At 37.8% G+C, this 23,810-nt stretch overlaps 1 protein-coding gene across 1 annotated transcript in view; it reads left to right on the plus strand.

Annotated features, from left to right (window-relative positions):
- The first annotated feature begins 364 nt into the window (after nucleotides 1-364).
- The window catches only part of LOC106637374 (uncharacterized), a 67,051-nt gene continuing 43,605 nt past the window's right edge, over nucleotides 365-23,810 (plus strand). The window contains exon 1 of the mRNA XM_089590360.1: nucleotides 365-1,009. Coding sequence (XP_089446486.1) covers nucleotides 887-1,009 — 123 coding nt within the window. The 5' untranslated portion in view covers nucleotides 365-886. The remainder of the gene's footprint in view (nucleotides 1,010-23,810) is intronic.

Here is a 23,810-nt window from a genome sequence, read left to right on the forward strand (position 1 = left end):
CAAACCAAAGCCCTCCGCCCCTTCGGTTCGCGTCAACGAGCGAGCACAAGGCGAGCTTGCAAGCTCTAGAATCCACTCGACGTCTCCATGGAGTTCCTCCACGAGCGTACAACAACAACATCATCATCCACAACAATAACAACGACAGCGCACTGTAGCGTATGCTTTTCTTGGGTCGCCTCTTCGTCGTCCGATTGAGCGGGAACTCCAGCAAGCGGCGGCGGCAGCGGGGCAACGGCGGGCTTTTATTTCCCTCCCCCTGTCCTCCGCTCGAAGCTGCCGCGCGCGCATCCGCGAGAAAGCCGGGAGTGCTGTACCGGAGTTGCGCGCAGAGCGCTTGCAAGCCTCGGCGCGATCGCACGGACCTTTTTTTTTTTCGTCTACACCCTCGCTTGGTGTGTGTTTGACAGGAAACAAAGAAATAAAATACACATGTGTTTTACCGAAAGTAAAACAGGGATAATTGATTGCCGGAGTGTTTGTACGCGGTGAGTTAGCGCGAGTGGTGTAAGGACGCGGCTGGTGAGACAAAGTGCCCGAGTGCGCGTAACGTCGTGGTAAATAAACAAACGTGTCGGTGAAATTTTTTTTCCATTTTATCTGTGTTTCGGGCGTCAGAGTAATTTGAACGAGCTGCGCGTTTCGACGGATGCTCCGTGGTACAAGTAAGGGCGAATGCGGGGGCCAAGAGAAGCGCAACTGGTGTTGATACACGGGGATAACGGGCGACGAGTGACGAGGTTCTCGCGCGGTAGTGTCTCGAAGGAAGGTTCTTTTTTTTCCTTTCTTTCCTTGTTTTCTATCGCCTAGTGAAATCAAAGAAGAGACGTTTATAAAAAAAAAAAAAAAGTAACAGTGCACCAGCGAGAGTGAAGAAGGAGGTGCAATGATGACCAGGTGGTGCGCGCCACTGGCGATGCTGCTGGGCTTGGCCAGTGGCATGGCCGAGAACGCTATGCTCAACCAGTGCAGCGAGCTCAAGGCCCAGGAGCACCTGGACCTCAACGAGGTGAGCCTTTTTTTTCCCACGTTACCCCACACACGTTACCACATACGTTAAACAGATGTGTCTGATAACCATCCGTATACCAACGATTGTTCGTGGTAGTCCAAGTTAACCATGAAAAACGTAAAATACCCAATGGTTTGAAAAAGTAACTGTGAATCGCGGTAAAATTACACGCTTCTGAGGTAAAAATTTCCTCGATTGCTTCATTCTCGTGATAACACATCTCTATGAAAAAAGTTTTTCCTTCATCAACGTTGATAAGAAAAATGATGAGATTCCCGAGTATGTACGTTCCATCGTACAGATGTATTTTTTTGTTTTTTTTTTTTGTTTTTTTTCCAATGGCAAACTTTATTTTTGCGGGGAGGCGTCAATAATTCAGTTGGTGAATTTCCATCTTTTCCACTCTTTGGCGGGGATCCTCGAGACATCACGGGAAACCGGCAAACTTTTAATGACGAGCAACGGCCGAACGGAATTTCATAAAAGTCACTCGCGCGACGAGACCCAATCTGCGGTACATCGAGCCAATCTCGTTTGATTTTCTCGACACCTTGCGCGAAAAATCCAAACGCGGTTGTTCAAGCGGAAATGAAAATACAGCCTCGTCTGCCGTACGGTAATAAAAGCACGAGGTCGATGACGCGGAGCGTCGGTTTTATTGCACTCTGATGCGTATGATACGCGTTATGTAAAAAAAAAAACAAAAAAAAAAAAAAAAAATTAATTAAAATGAAACACACGCGTTGTAGCAGGGAGTTGTGAGAGGCAGATGAAAAAATACAAGAAAAGACGGAGCAGAGGAGAGAAGGAGAGGGGTAATAGAGAAACGTAGGGAGAGCAAAGCGCAGACCGATTCTCGCGTTACGAGCCGGGATTATTTTGAATAGGAGGCGAGCCAAGGTCGAATTCATTTGGGTGGCATCAATTGCGGCTGCTGCCGATGCTGCTGTGTACTTACTGATGGACGGACGCGTGTTTTGTACATCGACCTTTGGTGCTGTAATTTTTTTTTTTTTTTTTTGTCTTACCTCGTGGCTGAGCTTGCGAGCTTTTTTTTATAGTAACGGTGTAAAATGTCTAAAATGAAATAGAAGGAAAAGTTTTTTTGCCTACCAAATAAAGAGCCATTTTCCTCGCGAGTGAATAGCGTAAGCTTTTACTAATGAAAAAAAAGCTGCACTTTCTCGAAAGATGAACTCTCGACTCCAGAGTCTCTTTTTGTAAAACGTGGGATACTTTTCCTTGCTCGGTTCATTAACTTTTTTCGTCTTGCTCCCGCTCTCATTGCGCATTTCACAATCCATTATCCTCGCATTATTCAAGTCTTTCCGACAACTTTTACATTATTAATTTCCTCCATGATTTCGCGGCTAATTTGCGCTGTTCTGCTTTTTACATGAATCCTGTTATTGGATTGTTGAAAAAATAACACCGTAAAATTATCGCGTGAGTTTAGTTTTCAACTAAATTATAAACTCAGTGCTAACTCGTTGGTACAGAGCTTTTTTATTTCTGTTGTAGCAATATTTTAATCATCTCTCTGTTGTAAATTATCTTATCTAAACACATGATTGATTTTACCTAATACGGTCCTCTCTAGTACAAACATTCGTTTTTTTTTTTTTTTTTTTTTTTTGCAAAAAAATAATTTTCCTGCAGTCCAGACTACACTTTACTATTTAAATAAATAAAAAGTTTGATATCGTTACGATCAGTATTTAATTATTTTCCATACATACACGTGCACACATACATTATTCATTTCTATCCGATGCATTTTGATTTGATTACATTACATTTCTATATGTATATCTAAGTTTCATTGTAAGAAATTTCACGATCTTTCTTTGTCTTATCATAAAAAAATACAAATGAAAAAAAAGACAGCCTTTTTTATTTTGGTGATCATAAAAAAGTTAAGAAAAATAAAATTAACAAGAGTTGAAGTACCTCAATGAGAAAACAAAAATGACCGATCGATAACTTGTCCCAAACGCTACCCTTTGACGAATTACCGAAATATAGAATGGACCAGACGGACGGCGCTCATCAACTAGATTCCTCAAATTGTTTCATGTTTCTTCTTTTTTCCTTCTTTTTTTTTTTTTTTTTTTTTTTTTTTGTACTTCAATCTCGTTCGGTATCTTTTTTCGAAAAAAAGTCCAAGCAATATTCTACGTATTTATACCAATGGTATTATTGGATCCTTTCACCCAAACATACGAAAACGGCAGTTTTTAAATTCGAAACATCGAATTTATTGAAAATTTTTTCTAGTACATTAGTTGTGAGAAAATTTTTTTCCCAAAGAAATATGCTCACACCGTCCAAACTGTGATACGTACAATTCGACGATTATCTTACCCCTGCGCGATCAGCAACTTCATGCACCCGTAAAACATAATATATTACGTTTCAGGTACACTTGAATATCTTCTTATTTCATTACCTACGACTGGCAACTTTTTCCCAACCTAAAGTTCATGCAAATGTCCCCATACTCCAAAAGAGTGGCGGAAACAGAAAAACATCCCGGATGAATCGCTACGAAAATACCACCAGTAAATGGTAAAGACCAATTGCATCTTTCGTATGGCCTTACCTTCCAACCGTAGATCTCAACCCCAGTTTGATTAAATTTCCCTCCCTCCTTGGACGTGGAAAAAAAAAGAAACCAATCCACCCTTCGGATGGAAAAATCTCTTTATTCTGCCTCCGTTAAGCACAGGGTAGTTCTTAATTATATATGTACGTATAGCATCGGAGCCAGTTCACGGTCAACCCGAAAAATATAAACCCCCCCCCCATCCTCCATCAGCATGTACCTATATTATGCGAAGCAACTCCATTTAATCAGATTTCAATCAACCCCGCGCAAGCTCTTTCAAAAACATCACGCGGCACATACGCACAAACGTGGAACTTTGAAATTTCATTATCCCACGAAATTGCCCTAGAAATCGGTGGACCCTCTCACCGAAACTCTGCCCTTTATTAAGCACCGCCATCGACAGCAAGAGCACGGGTTCCGAAATTGCGTTTCGAATTACCTGGTTGACGAACGCGTCCGTTTTGGAACGCGTCGCAGTACCGCGGCACAAACTGCGAGAAATTTGCGGGTGAGGTGTGTTTCTCCCTCGTCTCTGCACTGCAGACTCTGCGAGCTCGAGTTTTAGGAGCATCGAAAAATCGCTTGGGACGCGCGGCGCGACGTCACCGTTGGAGCTGCTATACCCCGTGGGAGTATGATCGAGCACGCCGCGTGTGTTTCGTGGATTGAAACATAGGAAAGGTGAAATCCGTACGAGCAACAGTGACAAACAAAACTACACACTTTTTATCTGTATAGAAGCATGAAAGTGGAAATGTTTCTGTTTTCAACAAAGTTGAATTTTCTTTCTCTTACGCTTTTCGTACTTACTAGGTATGCATGTTCATGGTAGAATGGGTGGAATCTTCCTATGGATTTTCAACCTATTTCTGTATGGATAAGATCAACTTTTGGTCCGACAGAAATTCTTATTGAGGACAACAAGTGTTAGCGTACTGTGCTAATGTCATTTATTTATTTATTTTATTTTTTTGTTCTTGCTAAGTACTCCCAAGTAAAAAATTACTAATTTTATACATACTGATCGAGCTGGGCCGGTTTCACTCCTATGTTCGTCTGACCTTACTTGTTTGTATCTACTTAACTTTGGGGAGACGATGAACTCCATCCTGCTAATGGTAGATGAAAATTAACACAAGTATAGCTTTTACAGTTGAACTAAAAAACAGAAAATAATTTATCGTTGTATGCACAATGCACGAGCGTGGAGATTGCCAATGAAGTATCTTGTAAAGAAACAAGTTAATAATGTGGTTGGCTGTTACTTTTCTAATAATCATGAGTGAAAAAAAACCGTCCATTTTTTTTTGGTTTGGTATTAAAATAGTTATTTACGTTACAAGTGCGGAATAAAAGATTTCATTGCGAGTGCGTAGCACGAGTGTGATCGCAGGGCACGAGTTACTGGCATCGGCCACGAGTGCGAGTTAATCACACGAGTACGGGAAATCGTCCGCACGAGTTACGTACAACATTTTTTGTAATATGCGTGAGGAAAATTGATATAAATAGTAGAATAAGTAATTTAAATAATGATTTTGAAGTTTAGGCACTTTGCATTATTCATCCGTATGAGTTGGATACAATTAATATTAATATAACAAATTTCTGAATTATTGAAAAATAGTTGAATATAAATTAAAAAATAATTAACTCACAAGATACCTCGACTACAAAATAAATAAAATAATCATTCTTCAAAATAAAAAATCATTTTTATTTTTTAAAAACTATATAAATAAACCTAATTTTATTACAATTTTACAATTTTATTTGAAAAATCTTGTATTTCAACTGTTGAATTAAATTTTATAATTAAATAGAATACAACTTATAAGAGAAAATTTATAGAGAGTGTGTGCAATTTTTTTTACTGAATTCCACAGTTTTCTATGTGTATTAGGAATTTATTGGTTGCTTGTGCTTCCGTTGGTTTTGTGGAAAAATTTTTGTAAAAATATTTTCAGGAGTATGGAAAATGATTTTCCGCACACTGGAAAATAAAAAATCTTTGCCGCACACCGGAAAATAGTTTTCCACACACTTTTTTCATGATCAGTGTGGGAAATTTGATGCGCCGCGCTAAAAATAGTGTGGAAAACACCTATTTTCCGCACACTATTACGAAAACAAATTTTTTTGATTTTTTGTTATTATTTGTAATTCAACAAATCGCAATAAAAGCAATAGATGCAAATGAGACAGGGGATTTGAAATGAAACCATCTTCAAGTTTTTGCGCGAGTTGAGTATAACCGTGAATAAATTTTCAACAAAAGTGACGCCATACAGTGTTCCATAAACACCAGTAGATCATCTCTATGTAGTTAAGTATACGAGTTTCGTGCCCAATCATCGAAAGCCGCGTGCGTCATCCTACTTCCACTCACGCGTCTTGTAAGGAAAAAGACAACACTCTCTTTAATACAAATTGACCGAGCAAACCTGACTCATCTGGCTTCTGCTTTGTCACCCAACAAAAAAAACATCCAAGTCAAAATGTTGTGTTTTTCCCTCGGAGCTCCGAAAGCTCGGCCAGAAAAGGGCGTGAGGCGGCTTTTTTTGTTTCCGTTGCGTGGCACATGATAATAGAACGCTCCTGTTATAGTATAAGCTTCGCGTCGTCTTTCTTGGCTGTGAGATAAATCGACGCGTGAAATAAAAAGATTGTTTCGGCATTACGTATGGAAAAGATCAAGAATTATATGTATACGATGGTCTGAAAAATTTCTTACACGTACAACGCGTGGATTCATTCTAAAAGTTCACTTGGTGGAAAAAAATGACAACACCACCGCTCCTCTGTATCTACAGAACTGAAATAAAAGTTGTGATCCAGTTGAAATGATTGAGCTTACCTTCCGAATTTTGAAGTATTTCATGTTTATGAAACTTGGGAATCGGTGGAAGCTCCAGGGTAAAAATTAAAAATTTCATTATTTCATGGTCTTAGCTACACTTCGACCATTGAACTACAGAAAGTTTCTCACTATTTTAAATACAAAACTGAGTACGTTATCATTATTATACCAGCCAATACGTACAAACTTACAAAAAAAAATAGAAACATCTTGCACATCGCATCACAATACCTCGAACAATTCAATACCGTATCACCATAATACCGAACATTCCCAAGAATTCACTGTCGCGTTTCCCATATCTATGTGTAGGATACCCATACTCGTCGACGCCCGCTCGAGCCCAATGGAATTTCAATTCTCGTGCGATCGATATACACGCGTTTCCTTCTCGCTTACTTCCACATGATTGAAGAATTTAAAAAAAAAAAAAAAAAAAAAAAAAAAAAATTGCAAGAGAATAGAGAGACGTATAGAGACATATACGACATGAACTAACGAGCAGCCCAATCTGTTGGAAATAAGCAACTGCACGCAAGCGTGTACGTCATCGAATCCACATTCAGCGTGGTACTGCACGCGCGATTTACGTCAGACCCCCTTCCCCACCCGCGTTTTGGCACGTATACGGTGGAAAAGCCACGCGTGGCAGGTCAACGTGTATCGAGTGCCATAGGGGCTCGACTCGCCCCCTCACCCCAACTTGAAATTTATCGGCCACTCTTTCCAGCATCCATACTGTGATTTTAGACGCCAGTGTGTGTGTGTGTATCCACATGCGCGAGCAAGAGTGAAGTATGCGACGAGCACGATCCGGCGAAATGGAGCATCTTTCCTTGGCGCCTTCCCACCCCTACGGGAAAATTCTTGTAGGATACAGTGAATTCCACGTGTGCCAAGGTAAGAGAGGGAATAAAGAGGAAAATAGTTGAGAAGGATACCGGGGGGAGAGGGGGTGAATTTCCGAGCGGCCCTCGTGAATGGGGTTTACTATGATCGAGCTTTAGGACTGGGCGTGAGATTCATGGCGTGTATAGCCTGCTCCTTGGAGCTTAGGGGAGGTTTTTTTTTCAACCCCCTTTTTTTCCCTGCATCCGCCATCGGCCTAACCCATGCGACTCTTTTTTTTTTTTTTTTTTTTTTTTCATTCAACTCATAATATGTTAAGACTGTTCGGTCCAAGTTTCGCGGTGGTCGGTATTTCGTTGCGCCATGGCACCCTCATCGCATGTACCTCGGATACTGCACTTTGCATTTTAATATTAATGAAAGAAATCTGTCGTACACACACACGTAATTTCGGAATGAAATACATGATAGCGGATGATGTATACACAAATAACAAAGTCACGAGTAGTAAAGTAAATTTTTTTTTTTTAGTAGAATAAGTCAGGGTGCGGTAAGACAACCCAGATAATGCAAATGGCGCGGAACCTTGACTTTGTCCTCTTTTCATTCTCCTGGAAAATCCTTGGGATACTTATTTTCGTAGCTCTCATTGCGTTCCTTGCGCTTTTATCCATACGACCAGAAAAATAATCAACGCGTCTATGTAGATCGTCTACTGCTGTAATTTTTTTTTTTTTTTTCATATAATCCATACCAATGATGAAACAATATATGTATGAGTATAAAGATGAAATTGGCATTATTTGTGTTCTGCATATACCTTTTGGGATCAATTGTTGTCGATACATATATTTTTATTACAAATGAACATTGTTCAACCGTGATCCCAAGTAAATTTAAATGTTCACACTGAATATCCCTACATCTTGAATCCCTAAAAAAAAGACCGATGAAATGTCGAGTCACGATCTCAATGGTTGGTGACTGTTCATACAAATTCAACGCTCACACGCGCTTCACCGAGTCAATATTACAAAACTATGGGTAGCGATGGTATAAACTTGGAGAGCGCATTCGCTTTTATCTCAAAGAGCATCCATTGTCTTCTGTCATAGTCGAGCCGGAATTATTGGTACAGTAGACGTACTCGGGTCTAATTGACCCCTTTTGCGCGCCACTCATTGTGCCCGCAAGGGAGTGGTGGTGGGTGCGTGCGCGAATAGAGACAAGACGCGAGCCTGTGCATACATACATGGGGCGAATTTACCGATAATTATCGGTCATTATTTCCCGATGCTGCAGTCGAAGGGACATTTTCTTCTCTTTTCATAATTATTCTACCGTTTCCTCAGGGGACAAAATATATCACGTTCGTCCATGCGTGTTTTTTTCTTCTTCCGTAACAAGCGAATTGGACGATAAAAACTAGTATTTTTTAACAATTATTACAAAATTTAATTGAATGGCCATCAATCGATACAAATAACCCATTCGCGAGCTTATGGTTTTATTTTTTTAACTAAATAAAAAAATAAATGGTGCGTGTTTTCCTTAGAACTAGACTGGGGCCCATCTATATGTGGGCTATACCAAGGGTTTAAATTTTCTCAGACATACTGATTTCTACACATGTGTAAGGTATAAAACCGGAGTTAATGTGTTAAAAAAATATCCAACAAAAAAAAAACACAAGCATACGTATTTCATGGCTGGAATTGTACTTTTGGAATGGCTCGAAGGGAAAAACCTAGTAAAAAATGCGTTGATAAAACAAATAGGTTGGTGTGTTCTTTGCGTGACTCGATGAACATCAATGAAAGTCGTTTACAAAATAGCCTTACCGACGCCTTGAAAATTCATCAGAGCACTGGTTATTTCATTTAACGCAACAAACATCACGGGCAAACATCGTTACATCGCGAAATTAATATCGCTCGCGACGCTTCGCGTGCTTCCCATCAATGGGTACGCCGAAACTCTTCGCAAAAGCCGAGAGAATAATTAAACCCCCGTCTAATCAAAGCACCCCTCGATACATCTCGAATCGATGCCTTTCCCTCCCCCTCCCTCGCACCGTGAGCACACTCGCGTCCAATTATGCCTCTCTAAAGTGTACCTATACACGAAGTACACCTACGTATGTATGCACGGGCGCTCCCAAAGAGTACCTACACACTCCTCGCTCATTTACCTACACATTTGCGTGTGCGTTTGATACACTCTCTACGCACCCCCCCACCCCCTTCTTTCTTCATCTCGATCCGCTCTCGCGCACTTTTCAGCTACGCGCGTATATATCTGCGTCGAGCTATTATATACGCTCGGGGGATGTGTTTTTCATTCGCGCGTGTGCGCTTTTGTTGCTCATGTAGCGGGGAGTTACATCCGTCGATCGAACGGCGAATGGGATATCCCGAGTTTTCTTTTTCTCTCGCGATGCGCGGATGAGGATTTTCAACGCCAGATGGTGGATGGAAGGAATCATTTTCCCGAATTTTTGTTGCACCCACCAATCGAAATTTTTTCCAAATGAAAATCCATCGTGTAATATGTATATATCTTGGAAAAAATCGCGTGATCCCTGCACAATGTGTATACGATTCTCTCGAGGACCACGTAGTAATGTAGTTAGCACGTACGTACCGTTGCATCGCCTCTCATATATATATATTCCCGCGGTCGTCGGTGGGTGACTCCTGCACTCGCGGAATACAGAATCCACTGAAAATTCCAGGTGGCAAGGGGGAGTGGCGCAACTCGGATGTTTGCGAGCTGACGCAACCCGAAACTCGGGGTTGTATGTGTATATATAAGCTGTATATGGACACGGCCAGGCAGGGGCTATACAAAGTGGAAAATGAAAGAGCCGAGTTTGCTTTATTTTTCACGCTGCTACAGCAACATCGCACTTTCTTGTGTTTGCGAGCCTTTTTTTCTTCTTTTTTTCTTTCTTTCCCCTCCACTCGGCTCTTTTCTCGTGACATATTTTCCACCCCCGTTTGTCCCTTCTTGTGCTACAGGGTGCTTTTTTTCTTCCTCTTTCTCTCTCTCTCTCGTTTGATTTCATTTAATTTTCCTGTCGCGTCGACCCACTGCAACCCTCGTCCGTTCTCGCTCCTCTAATTCTCTAATTTTTCCCCGCATCTGCTGTAACACTGGCCTCTCTCTCCCTCTCTCGAGGTGAAATTGCAAATCTTGCGGGAATTTATAACTTTCAATTTTCGCAGCGGAAAGAGCTTATTTGCACCGACAGTACACGAGATGATAAGAAAATAAATGATGTTTATTGTATATAGGATATTACGCGTTGAGTTGAATCAGTTACTTGACACACTGTATGTGCAGTCACGAGAAGTTGAACCACGTGGCAAACAATAAATCTTACAGTAACGAAGGTCATTACTTGCGCACTGAAATGTGCAAAAAAGCACAATTGGATCTGAAAAGCCGTTTTTTTGTTTTTTTTCCAACACCCCGCGTGAGAATTTCAATTTTTCTCGTGGCATAATCACGACTTTTGCGTCACAAAAGCTCAAACGCATATCTTCGCAGTCGTGTGTCAAAGGGTCTCATGTTAAATGGGAAAAAAAAGAATCCAAGGACGAAAAACAGTCAAATATAAAACAAGCTTTTTGACGCCTCTCTTTCACAGGATCAAAGTATATTTTCCACTTAAAAAAAAAAAAAAAAAAGAAAAGAAAAAGTTTCATAAAAAATCCTGCCATCGTCGTCGTACATGGCCACCCCCTACCCTTCGCCAAACCAAAAGTTCGTTTCATCCAAACTATGTGTCCATACTCGTCCCACACAAATATTCCAATACGATAATCACAACAGCACTTCTTTGACCAACACGTGCTCCACTCATACTCCTAAAACCGCATGAAAACATTGCTCTCCAAACGACACACACACACACACACTTGACTCCCTTTGCCACCTCGCCCGAAATATTTTTCCAAACGATTCGTCCTTGCTTTTATGGAAAAAAAGCACAGACACACCTATGCAAGACACGAAAACCATTTTAGTGGGAGCACTGACAAAATGTGCGGTTGACCACTTGGACGAGCGAGAGAGCGCAGCTGGAAGGACAAAAGGCTCTTTGGTTTGGGGGAGGCAAGAAAAAGTCAGCGGTTATAAGGCAGAGGCAGATGTATTTTCAGCTTCGCGCTCCCCCCAGTTGTGGTAAGGAGGGGATGAAAACTGCCTTTTGTATGATGTATACCTCCGAGTTTCGCTGCTGTGGCCGTTTTTTTCCTTCCTCTCTCCTTCCGTGTCTCGTTCCTCTTTGTTGGATCGTTAGACGGTGGTGTCCCGTGATTTTTTTTTTTTGGTTCTTCAAAGTGTTCATGCCAAAATGGAATTTTTCACCGCGAGAGACACGTAAAATGATGAAAAGTACAGATGGCATCGAGGTGTTGCTCGAGCGAGCACCATATACATGGAACAGCGTGGTTTTGTCGTAGCTGCGAATCGTGAGGGTGAAAAATGGGAGTAAAAAACATGGAGCCTTCCGCGCCCAGATGGATCTTCGATTTGGCGCAGGTGCCTTTACTTCCACGTTCCAGATGTTGTTTCCATGGGGTTTTTTTTCCTGTATTACACATTTCTTGTGTACTGTTATCCTAGCTCAATATAACACACACCATTTTTGCTGGTTGTTTTTTTTCTCATAAACTCAACAAAAGCTATCACGTATCTTACGAATCAATATATTTTTTTTCTACTTTTAGTTTTTTGTTGACTCGAGTAAGTATTGGAAAGTGCAATTTTGTTAAAACTTTTAGCGTATGTTCCTAAAGGTACCATATTTATGTAGTTAAAATTTTGTAAGAAAAATATTAAATATTAAAAACACATTAATTTTTTATTAATTACATTTATTATTGCCAGTTAAGCAAATTCCAGAGAGGCGAACAAAATTATTATTACAACTTGTACCAAAAACTAATAATTGATTAAATAAATCTTTGTAAATGTAAATATAAAATTTCATGGATATCCTTAGCTGTGCCCTTTTTTTTTTTTAATTTGAAATCAAGTAAGAAAGGGACAGATAATGCTAGTTCTGCAGGTTACATAGTATTTGTGTGATGTTTTTTAAATAAGTGGTAAAGGGGATGAAACTTTTACCTCAATTACATTAAATCGAGACCAAATAAATTTAACACTAACGACATGAAATTGTTTGAAATTCTTATTCTTATGTAATTTATATAGTTTAAGTTTAAATTTTTAAACATCATATTTAATATATCGTGACCTGGGGTGAGTTAATTAAAAATACCAGGAAAAAGGTTTTCATTTATTTATTATTTTTTTTTGTTGTGAAAGTTTTTATTTTACTTAGAGATTATTGATTTGTTCGAGTAAAACCGCAGTGGTACGTTTGAAAAAAATAAACAAGGGTTTGTATAAAGTTGGAAAGTGTATCGTATTTTGAATTTATGATTGCCAAAGTTAAAGCATTTTAGTTAAAAAAAAAAAAAATATTTTATACCACTTATTTGAACCTTAAATAAAATTTCCAGCAAAAACTCTCGATCGCGTTTGAGTGCAATAATTTGACGATCAAATTCCAGTCCAAGAAATAAAAGTGCAGGTATTTTCGAACACGAGAGAGCAATAAAATTTCATTCGATAACTTTCGTGACGGCTGCAAATCGAACGCGAATTTTCGACTCTGACGGACGGATGGACGGACGGACGCGAGCACAAAAAAAACAAAAAAAAAAAAAAACGAAAGAAAAGAAAAATACAACAGCTTTTCCCGCTACCAGAGTAATGCGATTGTCGAATAATTTAATACTTGACGTTGTATTACTGGCACACTCGATCGAATGACGTTTACTTTTTTTCCCTTTTACCATGCTGTTTCATCGTTAACCGGATGATTGTCTCGTTAAAAATTTTACCAGCATATTTTCGAGTGACTGATAATGCATACCATTTTATTGGTCCCTACACCTTCGAACCCATTGATCTACACCGATATATCCGAACATAGAAATACGTAATTCATAAAATAAAATAGCAATAAAGAAAGGAAAAATCGTGCTGGTGCACGTACGTGGTCGCACATCCAAGTGTGTTATAATACACAAAGCCGTGGATTTTCGGTGTTGGATGTACGTTGATTTATGCACCAGCACTTCCTGCTGGACTATCTTCTCGTTGATTCATTTGGTTCATTGTATACGTGTGCATGGGAAGAGGAAGAGAAGCTTGGATTTTCCGGACTGCGTGCATATTAACGCGCAAGAGAAAGGAAATGACTTCTCTCGCTTTTTTCCCTTCTTCTACGTGTTGCGATGATTTTGCAAATCCAAATCTACCTCTATGGCATTTTTCACAACTATACTAGGCTCAGCACTGTATATTTTGTGTCACATAATCAGAGTCCTTGTTTCTGGTATGTGTTGCTTTTACCTGCCAAAAGAAAAAAAAATTTTTTTTTTCTTAGCACGATATTGTGGCCGGTGACGATTGAAAATTTTTTTTTATCAAAAATGCTTTTCATTAAGAATATAAAATTTTCTTTTCAAGCGTTTAAAAGTCCGTAAGATCTGTAGAACAATTTTAATATTAATAATTTTTTTATCATCTCTTAGTTCTATATTCGTTTCCTTAATCTCGTAAATTTTCTGTTTTTTCAATGGTTTTAAGATATAATTTTCTTCAACCATTCCAGTAATTTTCAACACGTTCAGAAGAAATTAAATCATAAAAAAAAAAAAAAAAAAAAATATTCAATAGAGAGTCCTAACCTTATTCAATTTGATTAGATAATTCGCATGTGAATAAAAAATGATTAAGTATATTTAAAGGGAAAAATGAAAGTGCATCTGACACAATGACGAGTTAATTTAATTTCCATTCGGGTTTATATTACAAGGTGATTTATTTTATTTTGCAATAAAGGGACTTTTGCGGGTAAATTTACTACTAAAGAATAAAATTGATGAAATAACGGACATCCTTGGCGAACTGTATACCATCCCTTCCATTAAGTTAAACATCAAGCTAACAAACTGATACCGAAGCTCCGATTAAAATTTGTTGGAAACAAACGGAATGACAATTCTCGCGTGGATGGGAAATTACGAAAATTACCATCAATAAATTATATCCTCTGCGTACGTTTTAACGGACTGTTCCAGGTACACACGTTCAAAACTTTGTTCGCCCTTTCGTTCATCATGTAGATCGGATTCTATCGCGCGTGTCCTTGGGAGCAAAATGTTTGGATTTAAACCAGTTTTATTATGTGGATATACAAATTTTTTCGGCAGCAATACGTGCTTAGTACAAAAACCAGCTTAATGATAAAGTCAAAAATCGGTTGGGGGAGACTTGCGATGATACACGATCTAGTTGTACGATTGACGTGGTAGATAGAGTATATATACGACGGGTCATTGTTTTCTTTATTATTTTATTCAGTGACATCACCTCCCTGTTGAGTTGGTAACACAATACTAGTTAATTTTTCATTGTTTGACTCACTGCTTTATCTCATGAGCCCACTGAACTGATGTGAAATGTGTCTATTTGCGCAGTCGACGACGAATGGGCACCTTGATACATATGTGTTGCGGCATGTGGGGCTATATACTGCAGGGTGATTTTTGACCGACGGACGATGAGATGTATACCCACACCCCTAAGGCTCCGTGTGGATTACACGTATGGCTTTGACGAGGGATAATTTTCGCCCCTTTGCAGGGCTGTACGCTCGCGGCGCATTGTTTTCGTTGCGGTCTACGATTTTCGAGCACAAGCTGAAAGGAAAGTTGCACAATGCACAAACAACAGCCGGAGCTCCGTCAAAGTTGTATGATAACGGCGGAGCTTAGCTCTGATGGTGAACCGTGGCGCGAGAGTGTTTCGGATACAACGTGCACTTGGAAGTGCCGGTATTCCCGTGCAACAGCTCCTGGGGATTACGGATCGTTACGTGTACGTATGGTTGTTGGATGGGAAGTAGTACGTCCTCGGGACAGCTGGACGTGCGAATGGAAGCTGGAGGCGCCTCTTACCGTTTCGAAGGATTCGGGGGCACGACAATGGCGTGCTTTGGCAGTGGTCTCTCAAGTTTCCCACGTGATTCAAGGCCAAAAACCTTTCCGCAGCGCTTCTTTTAGTTGAACAAAAAAAAGAGTGTATGTATCCCTTTCTCAGGATGTCGATAAAGTGTAATGTGAAAAAAAAAAAAAAAGAAATGAAAATGAAAGTAATTTCTCACAAAAAAATAAAGAAATCTGCTAAATAAGCGCTGGGGTCGATAATAACAGAAAAAGATAAATCGCCAAAGGAACAGCTGGCCGGCTCTTCATTATTCAGCTCGCCCCGTTAATAACGAGAAAGTGCACGGTCTCGCGTCCGCCCTTCGAATGCCGTATATACGTATATATACTCCTCGTGAAGCTTATCTCCACCTGGTCCCGTTTCGTCAAGTGTTGCTGCTGCGGAGCAACCGAGTCGCCTCGTAAAAACTAATGGCTGGCCCTTTTCATTAATTTTTTAATTATCGCGAACTTGGTCGTGCGTCGTGAGAGTGAACGGATGTGTGATGGGGTTAATAATCGGTTTAGCTGTTGTCAGTGAGTTTTCGTTGCTCATAATACGTTGAAAAACTAAATTAGGTGTGAGTGTATGGTAGTGGCTCAGTTTTTTCAGTCGCCAGTGTTCCACAATGTATATTTAAAATAAGAAAAAGTTGCTTTGATGGCGAAAATCTTGTACATATAGGTATGTGCATGCATAAATTGAAATTGTGGATATGTCTGTTGATATATTCCTTTGTGTTTTGTATCGAGTATTTCTAAGCCTTTTGTGGATAATAAATAAATAAATAAATGCACAAATGGATAATAATAAAAGAAAAATTCAACATCACGTGAAGTAGGTTTTGTTCCTTTCAGCTCGAGTGGATTCAAATACATTGTTATTGACGTTGATTGCATGGTCAGAATAAAATGCAAGAGCGTGGTGTTGCTCGTTGGATTTATTTGATCGGCCAAGTTGTATTTATTTTCTCTTTATTCTGCTAATTGGACCGTCAAACCTTGTTTGCAATGGAACGAAATTGGAAATAACAAAAAAAAAACGGTTGGTTTACGTTTATTTTTTCTCATTCTGACTTTTGATGTCTGATGTAGGTATTTGTGATAAATATGTATGCGAGGTATATTCAAGGGGTGATAGGTACGACATAAACGATTCGGATTTCTCGAAAATTTTAATTCAAAAATTTAATTAATCGTTGCAATTTTGTATCATTGATTTTTACACCTTGTAAAGTGTCTTTTTGGCCGAATAAAAATCTTTGTAAAACCATCAATTTTATTTTTAAGTAATCAATCAATTGAAATTTAAAAAATAAATAAATAAATCTGAATAGTAGGTTATTTCCTAAAAAACGACAAAATACATTATACATCCATACAAAATCTTTCAAATTATCGCTACCCTCTACTTTTGATTAGTTTACAAGTTTTTTTTAAGTTAGAGCTTCAAGATGTGGCAAAGGTTTAGCAGTACTGTCTAGTTTCAGATTTTATTGTTATGTTCATTGTATGTAACTTTTTTTTTTTTTTTTTTTTTTTTTTTTCAACAAAATTTAACATTTAATGATGATTTTTACTTAATCACATTTAAATTATGCATCAAAAAAATCAATGATCTACGTGCGTTAGGATAGAGGGCATAAAATATCAGATTGGATCAGATCAATATGAAATTCATCGATATAAATTTTAATATACACGGATCATAATTGAAAAATGCATCAGAAGTATCGATCAAATTGTCTGATTATCTGATTTTGCATAATTCATCAAACAACGGTGGTTTCACTCACGAATAAGCTTCTAAAAGTCGGCATTTTCAAAATACTTTTTCAAAACTTTAAACTCCAAATGCTAAAAGTGATTCCAATCGTATTATTTCTCGAATTAAAATAAATACCAAGTCTTGTGAGTGACAACATAACAACAAAATCTCGGCTACATTCTTCCTCCTGACCTCATCAGCAGTATATCTCTATCACTTGTGGTATTTATAGGTCGTGAGCAAAAAAAGAGCAAAATACCCTTGGCTGATTTAATGCATCTTCCTTCATGCGCGCATGCGAAAGGGGCGTGTTACGGGGATGCGAGAGTCTACATCTTTATAGATAGCACGGGGGAATTTTTAATTAAAACTCTTACCGTGCACTTACTCTTTCGGATATATACATTACCAAGGTCTATCTTTAGAGGGAGAAATTAAAAAAAAAAAAAGATTTCATACTTTTTCTGCCGATAGAAGAACAAAAAAGAGAGTCTCCTCGGAACTCGATCGTGTGCGGAATTTATGATTGTGGAGTATGCTTTGGTTTTTAATTTCCTTAGAGCAATCACATAAATATTAGAAGAAGGGTGGTACATTTTTTCTCTGACGCAGTTAACTATTGCAGTTTAATAATAGATTTTTTACTGTTGTACATAACTTTTCCCAACTAACGAGAGAAATGTATATTTGGTAGATAAATCAGGCTCTTGTATGTAACGACTCCCCGATTATCGGAGGTTTTAATTACCCGTGAAATACTTAGAGCTACTTAGTAAAGCAGTGATACGAAAATTACCGATAATCGCTTGAGACTTTATTTCTTTGGGTATCGGAAAACAGTTTATTTTCCGTGGACTTATTCAATTTATAGTGTTGGCGTGAAAAAAACGACGTTTAGATGCAATAAGAAAACTAAAAATAAAAATAAATAAAATTTCTGGTGAAAATCGATGGCAGAAATTATCATTAGATTTTCTCCAGCAAGAATAACTTTGAAGACTTTCTTTTATTATTATTAAAAACTTATGTTTAACTTGGGCTGTCTACCAGTCAGTGGTATCTTGTAATCGATATTTGACTTATTTGTAGCTAAAAGATTTTTTCTGACTGTTTTTGTTACAGATAACAGCATTACATAGTGCACGCGAAAAGCACTAATATTTTTCTCAGATCTTGCAAATTTTTTATTACGTACGTATATCAAACACAGATCAAGTTAGGCTACTTGAATTCCTCCACTCGTCTTACCTTACTCGTCTGTCCCTACTTGATTTTGCAATACAGAAGACTTAAGTGAGAAATAAGTTAGAAGTTAGGTTTAAAGCCATAAAGGTAGATCAGAAGTCAAAAAAACTATGGAATTGTTTAATTTACTAGTGAATGAAAATTAGAATAAAAAATTTAAAAGTAAGTTTGCATTAGTAATAAACTACAAGGTAGAAAATAATATTTAATTGTATGTATTATTGATTGTGTATTGTTATGGGGAACAAAAAAGTTACTACACCTGCGTACAGTAAGTAACGATTCGATTAAAATTATCTCAACGGTATCGTCGATAAAATAAAAATCAAACCTCCGCTCACTATACTCAAATCCCATGGCGTGCACCCCTAGTTATACTATCCCAGGCATTTAGTCTCCAAATTGACTTTTTAACTTCCACCTTCCGTCTAACTTCCCCCCCCCCTTTTTGAACCCAAAAATCTACACTTCTAGTAGCAGCACAAAGACTCGAGTCTCAAAGAACCACCAGACGATAGGGACCCCCAGGTATGGAAAGTGTACACCTCCACCCCTCTTTCCTCGAGTTTTAAGTAGTTTTCTCCAAGCGCTGCACCCGAGATCCATTATCGCGGCTAAACGTCGTACGAACTCCAAAAAGTCGTGCGCGAGTTTTCCCCGAGTTGGAGCGAAAGTTACGGAAAATCTGAGATGTTGGCTACGGGCAAAGGATGGCTGAGCTCATATTGAGTTGAACTACTGATTTTGTTGACTGAGATTGTTCGGAGCTGACATGGGGGTCGTGTGGGATTCTACGAAGGATTGACAGCTCAGCCATGGGATTTGATATAAAATACATGAGATTCAGCACGTATCGTAGGATTACATATATGGATACACGTATATTTCTTTTATGTGAATTTGAGAAAATTTTATTTGGTGTGTTCCTGCCATTCTTGTTTTGAAATTTATTTTTTGTAAATTTTGAGTCTTTATTCACGCTCCTGCCTCTCCCCTCCAATTTTAAACAGTATCATGTTGTATGGTATTTTCATTTATAAGATTATTTTCCAAATAAAAATCATTTTTACGTGTTTCTATATAATTTACAAGGATTTTTAGTTTTTCTTGCGTTGTTTAAAAAATTTATACATTTTTCCCTGTCCAAACAAACCGATAAAAAATCAAATTACTCGCAGATTGGCTTTAGTTATGAGAAAATCAATTGGCTTAAAACAGAAAAATAATTGCAAGTGGTAAGAATATTATGTCTCTTGGTAGAAAACACCGCAATGAGATATGTCTGACCATAATCGTCTAGTACCACTATTTGGGGAAAATTTTTTTTACGAATAAGTTAATTCTTTGATGAAATCACAATTTTTCCCACTTGTACGTTAATAATACGTCATTGGTAGGGTTAATATAGCTCAGATACCAAAAATAACTTACTGGGAGACTAGTTGGAGAATTATGTATTTTTTTTCTTTTCGGATCGATAGGAACTCGTACTTCGTAAAATTGAAGGTCATAAATTTTTATCGCATTTGAACCTTTCCCATCAACTGTCAAACTACAGCTCTAAATTCTTTTTAAAATTTGTCAAAATACTCTTAAAAGTTCCACTTTTTTTGTACATTCCGTGGAAATGTGATCTTCAAAAACATTTTAATTTACGTGACTCATTAATCTTGAAAATTAGTAGGTATTATTTAATTTCGTACCACAGCAGGAAACAATCAAATTTCAACGAATATACGCACTCCCATGCTGGTCTCGCAAAGTAATTTTCAACGCTTGTATTTGGATGATATTAATGTTCATCCGGAATTCTCACAACTCTCATGGGAACCGCATAACAATACGCAATTTAGTCGTTTAGACTGTTAAAACAATTCCACTAAAATACATACTACAATAATAAATGACTTTTATGGATGTTTATTCAGCTACAGTATTCAGCTTACTTTTCAAGTTTTAGTTCAACTTTTCTCACTATTTTATATATTTTATCTCCCGAAACTAATCAAACTTCATAACCTGTACTTTTGTTCATAACGCCACTAATAAAAATACAAACTAAGAAGATGAATTATTTTCTCATGATTCTCAGTAACTAATAATTCTCTCATTTATTTTCTCAAATCCAAAACACACGCGTACTTTATTAATGCCATGGTTCTCTCATTGCTCGAGTGACGCACTATATAAACTTCAAAAGCATCAAGCTAAAAGTCCAATAAATCAACCCAAGCGCGATAGTGTAAACACGCCCACACGTGCGAGCGTGCGGTGGTCGGTAGTTGCCAGGGACGACCAAGAGGCACGCACAGGCCGAAGGTCGAGGAGCTGCATCCCTTTCCTGATGAAGAGGCAAAGCAAGCAAAAACAGGTCGAGGCAACACATGACGTCAGAGGTGATTTCCGAAGCCAAAGGGGTGGGGTGGAAGGTGACTTCCTGTCAACGTCGTTCATGGAGTGGTGGGTACCTACACAGGCGAGACCGAGGAAATTCGTGTCCTTGGGTTAGTTGTGATCTCCTTACTGGACAGTGTATGCGAGCTTAGTCGAGGACACCCATGCGTGTGTAAGGAGAGGCTTATTTTGGCTCGTGTTTGGAGGGGTGACAGTCGTGACATATAGGTAACGAGTGAACGGGTAAATATGTTTATGAAATAAATATGAGGCCCAATATTTATGATGGAGGGGGAGTACGGTTGTTGTTGTTGTTGTTGTTGTTGTTGTTGTGCAAAACAATGTAATGAAAGCTTATGAAATATTTGAGGAATATTTTGGGGTTCATAAAATGTTTGGTCCAGAATTTGATTGAGATTTATGTGTTAATTTGTCGGGCATTATTATGTCATAACAGAGCTTTCCTTGATAGTCTTTAATAGTAAAATCTTATTTATCATTTCCATCGTTTGATAATCCAATTTTTGTTTTTATTATTATTATTATACAGTGTTTTATCATTTGTTTCAAAATGAGTATGTGACAATGGACATCAATTTAAATTATTTTCTATCATTAAATTAATGATAATAATGTAACAGAGCACGTGTCTAACTCATTATTGGCGTTATCTACCTAAATTTAGACATAATTGGTACATTTGTCATTGCAGTGACATTTTAAAAAAATCAGAAGGCTAATCTCCGTTATAAAATTAGTTATAATGCGCACAAAGCACGCGTCTGACCTAATCTCGATATTATCACTGAAACTTTGTTTCTAATAACTTCAGCATTGCTTTGACATATTCCAAATATGTAAAGGCAATGTGTAATATCTATTATTAAATTAGTTATAATATGCACAGAGCAAGTGGCTGACCGAATCTAGACATCAACTACTTAAATTATGTTTGTAATAGCTACAGTACAGCTTTGAAATTATTTAAAAAATTTAATGGCTAATCAGTATAAAATTAGTTATAATACGCACAAAGCATGCATCTGACCAAAACTTATGTTTACAGTAATGAAATTTTGTTCAATTTTGCTTTGACATTGTTAAAGTGCAAAGGCTGGACATCATTATTATATTAGTCATGATACACACAGAGCAAACGTCTGACCAAATGTTGACATCATCTAACGGAGTTTTGCTAGTAACAACTTCAGCATTGCTTTCATATTCTGAAAGTGTAAGGCCAACTTTTATTTACATCCAATTTTTCATAATCTACGTAGAGCACACGTCTGACTGAATATTGACATTATCTACTTAAATTGTGTCCATAGTGTCTTTAGCATAGCTTTGCCATTTAAAAAAAGGCCAAGGCTACTCTTCATTATTAAAGCAGTTATAAAAAGCATAGAGAACACGTCTGACCAAATCTTGTACTTATCTACTGAAATTTTGTTTTCAACAACTCCAGTCTTGATTTGACATTAAAGTGTAAAGACTGAACTTTATTATAAAATAAGTTATAATGCACACTGCAGAGTATGCATCTGTCCAAATCTTGTCATCTAATTTGTTTCCAACAAATTTAGCATTACTTTGACATTTTTCAAGTTTTAGTTTTAATTTCTATAATCAAATCAGTCATAATTAACAAAGAGCCCGTGTCTAATCAAGTCTTAAAATAAGCTGCTTAAATTTTGTTTGCAATACCTTCAACATGCCTTGCCATTATTATAGTGAAAGGCTCATTTGTACTATACAATTTTTTATCATACGTACAGAGCATGCGTCTGAAAAAATCTCGTCCTTATCTACTGATATTTTATTCATAATAACTTCAGCATTGCTTTGACGTTTTAAAATAATGTAAGGACTCATCTCCATTGTCAAGTCAGTCTCCATTGTCATAACTAGCACAGAGCACCCATCCGATCGAACCTTGATTTTTATCTATTAATATTTTGTTTATAGCAACCTTAGGCGTTGCTTTAACACTTAAACTACGTTTAAAAGCTCAAACTGATTCTCATTTCGCATGTTTACCATGGATGCACATGTTACTATGTATTACTTGATTATCGGCGTAATAATTGTAATAGGTTTACACTATTGCACGCAAACACTTTACCAACAAAACGGGAATTGTTACATAAATGAATAAATAAATAAAAATGACTAATGTATTTGTCAGTTATTGGGTGTATCAAATGTAAAAAAACGATATAAAGCACCCCCTACATCGACCAAATGAGCTCGATAAAGTTAAAGTAATTTATAAGAGAAATGGTCATTTACTCCTTAATGGGTATTGGAAGCGCTACGTTAAAATATATTATTATTATTTAGAACACTTTACCACGGGATAGAAAAAAAAAAATTTGAGCCTACCCCGTCAAATTTAGTTTCACGAGAAGTGTCGTCTGTGACACGCCACTTTTCTCGTGATTTATTCTTACACTTTGCAAATTTTTCCCTCTTGGCAAACATCAGTTTAAGAAAACACTTTTCCGCCACACTCGCACGTTCCCAAGGGCTTCTCTCGCAAGCTCGCCTCAAAAGTGCAAAAGGAAAAAGTTGAAAATGTTCTCTTCTGTGGGTAAAAAAAAAAACAATGATAGGAGTGTATGGAGAGAAAATCCTCCAACAGCAGAGTCAAGTACACTGTTTGTATCATCGAACTACATGCGTAATGGCACTCAAAAGCTTGGCGGCACATTTGTTTTTCCAATCGAGTGATTGACGCTGATGCGTCGCTCGAAAACTACCCTACATCAACGGTGTACGAAATGCACTCGCATCGTATCAACGCGTGTGTCAAATTGACTTTCGTCGAAGTAGATTCGTGCGCTTTTTCTTTTTTGCCTTCCTTGGAAGAAAAAAGTTTTTAGTCTATTTTTTTTTTTGAAACAAATGTATTACTCCAAGAATTTCCTCTAAAGATTCGCAAATTGGTATATTTTCGAGGATTAAATTTGGTAAATAGAAGGACAAATCAGCCTATTAAT

Source organism: Copidosoma floridanum, unplaced genomic scaffold, assembly GCF_036245765.1.
Source record: "Copidosoma floridanum isolate Cflo_tuat_1 unplaced genomic scaffold, Cflo_Japanese_pri ptg000012l, whole genome shotgun sequence".
NCBI lineage: Eukaryota > Metazoa > Arthropoda > Insecta > Hymenoptera > Encyrtidae > Copidosoma > Copidosoma floridanum.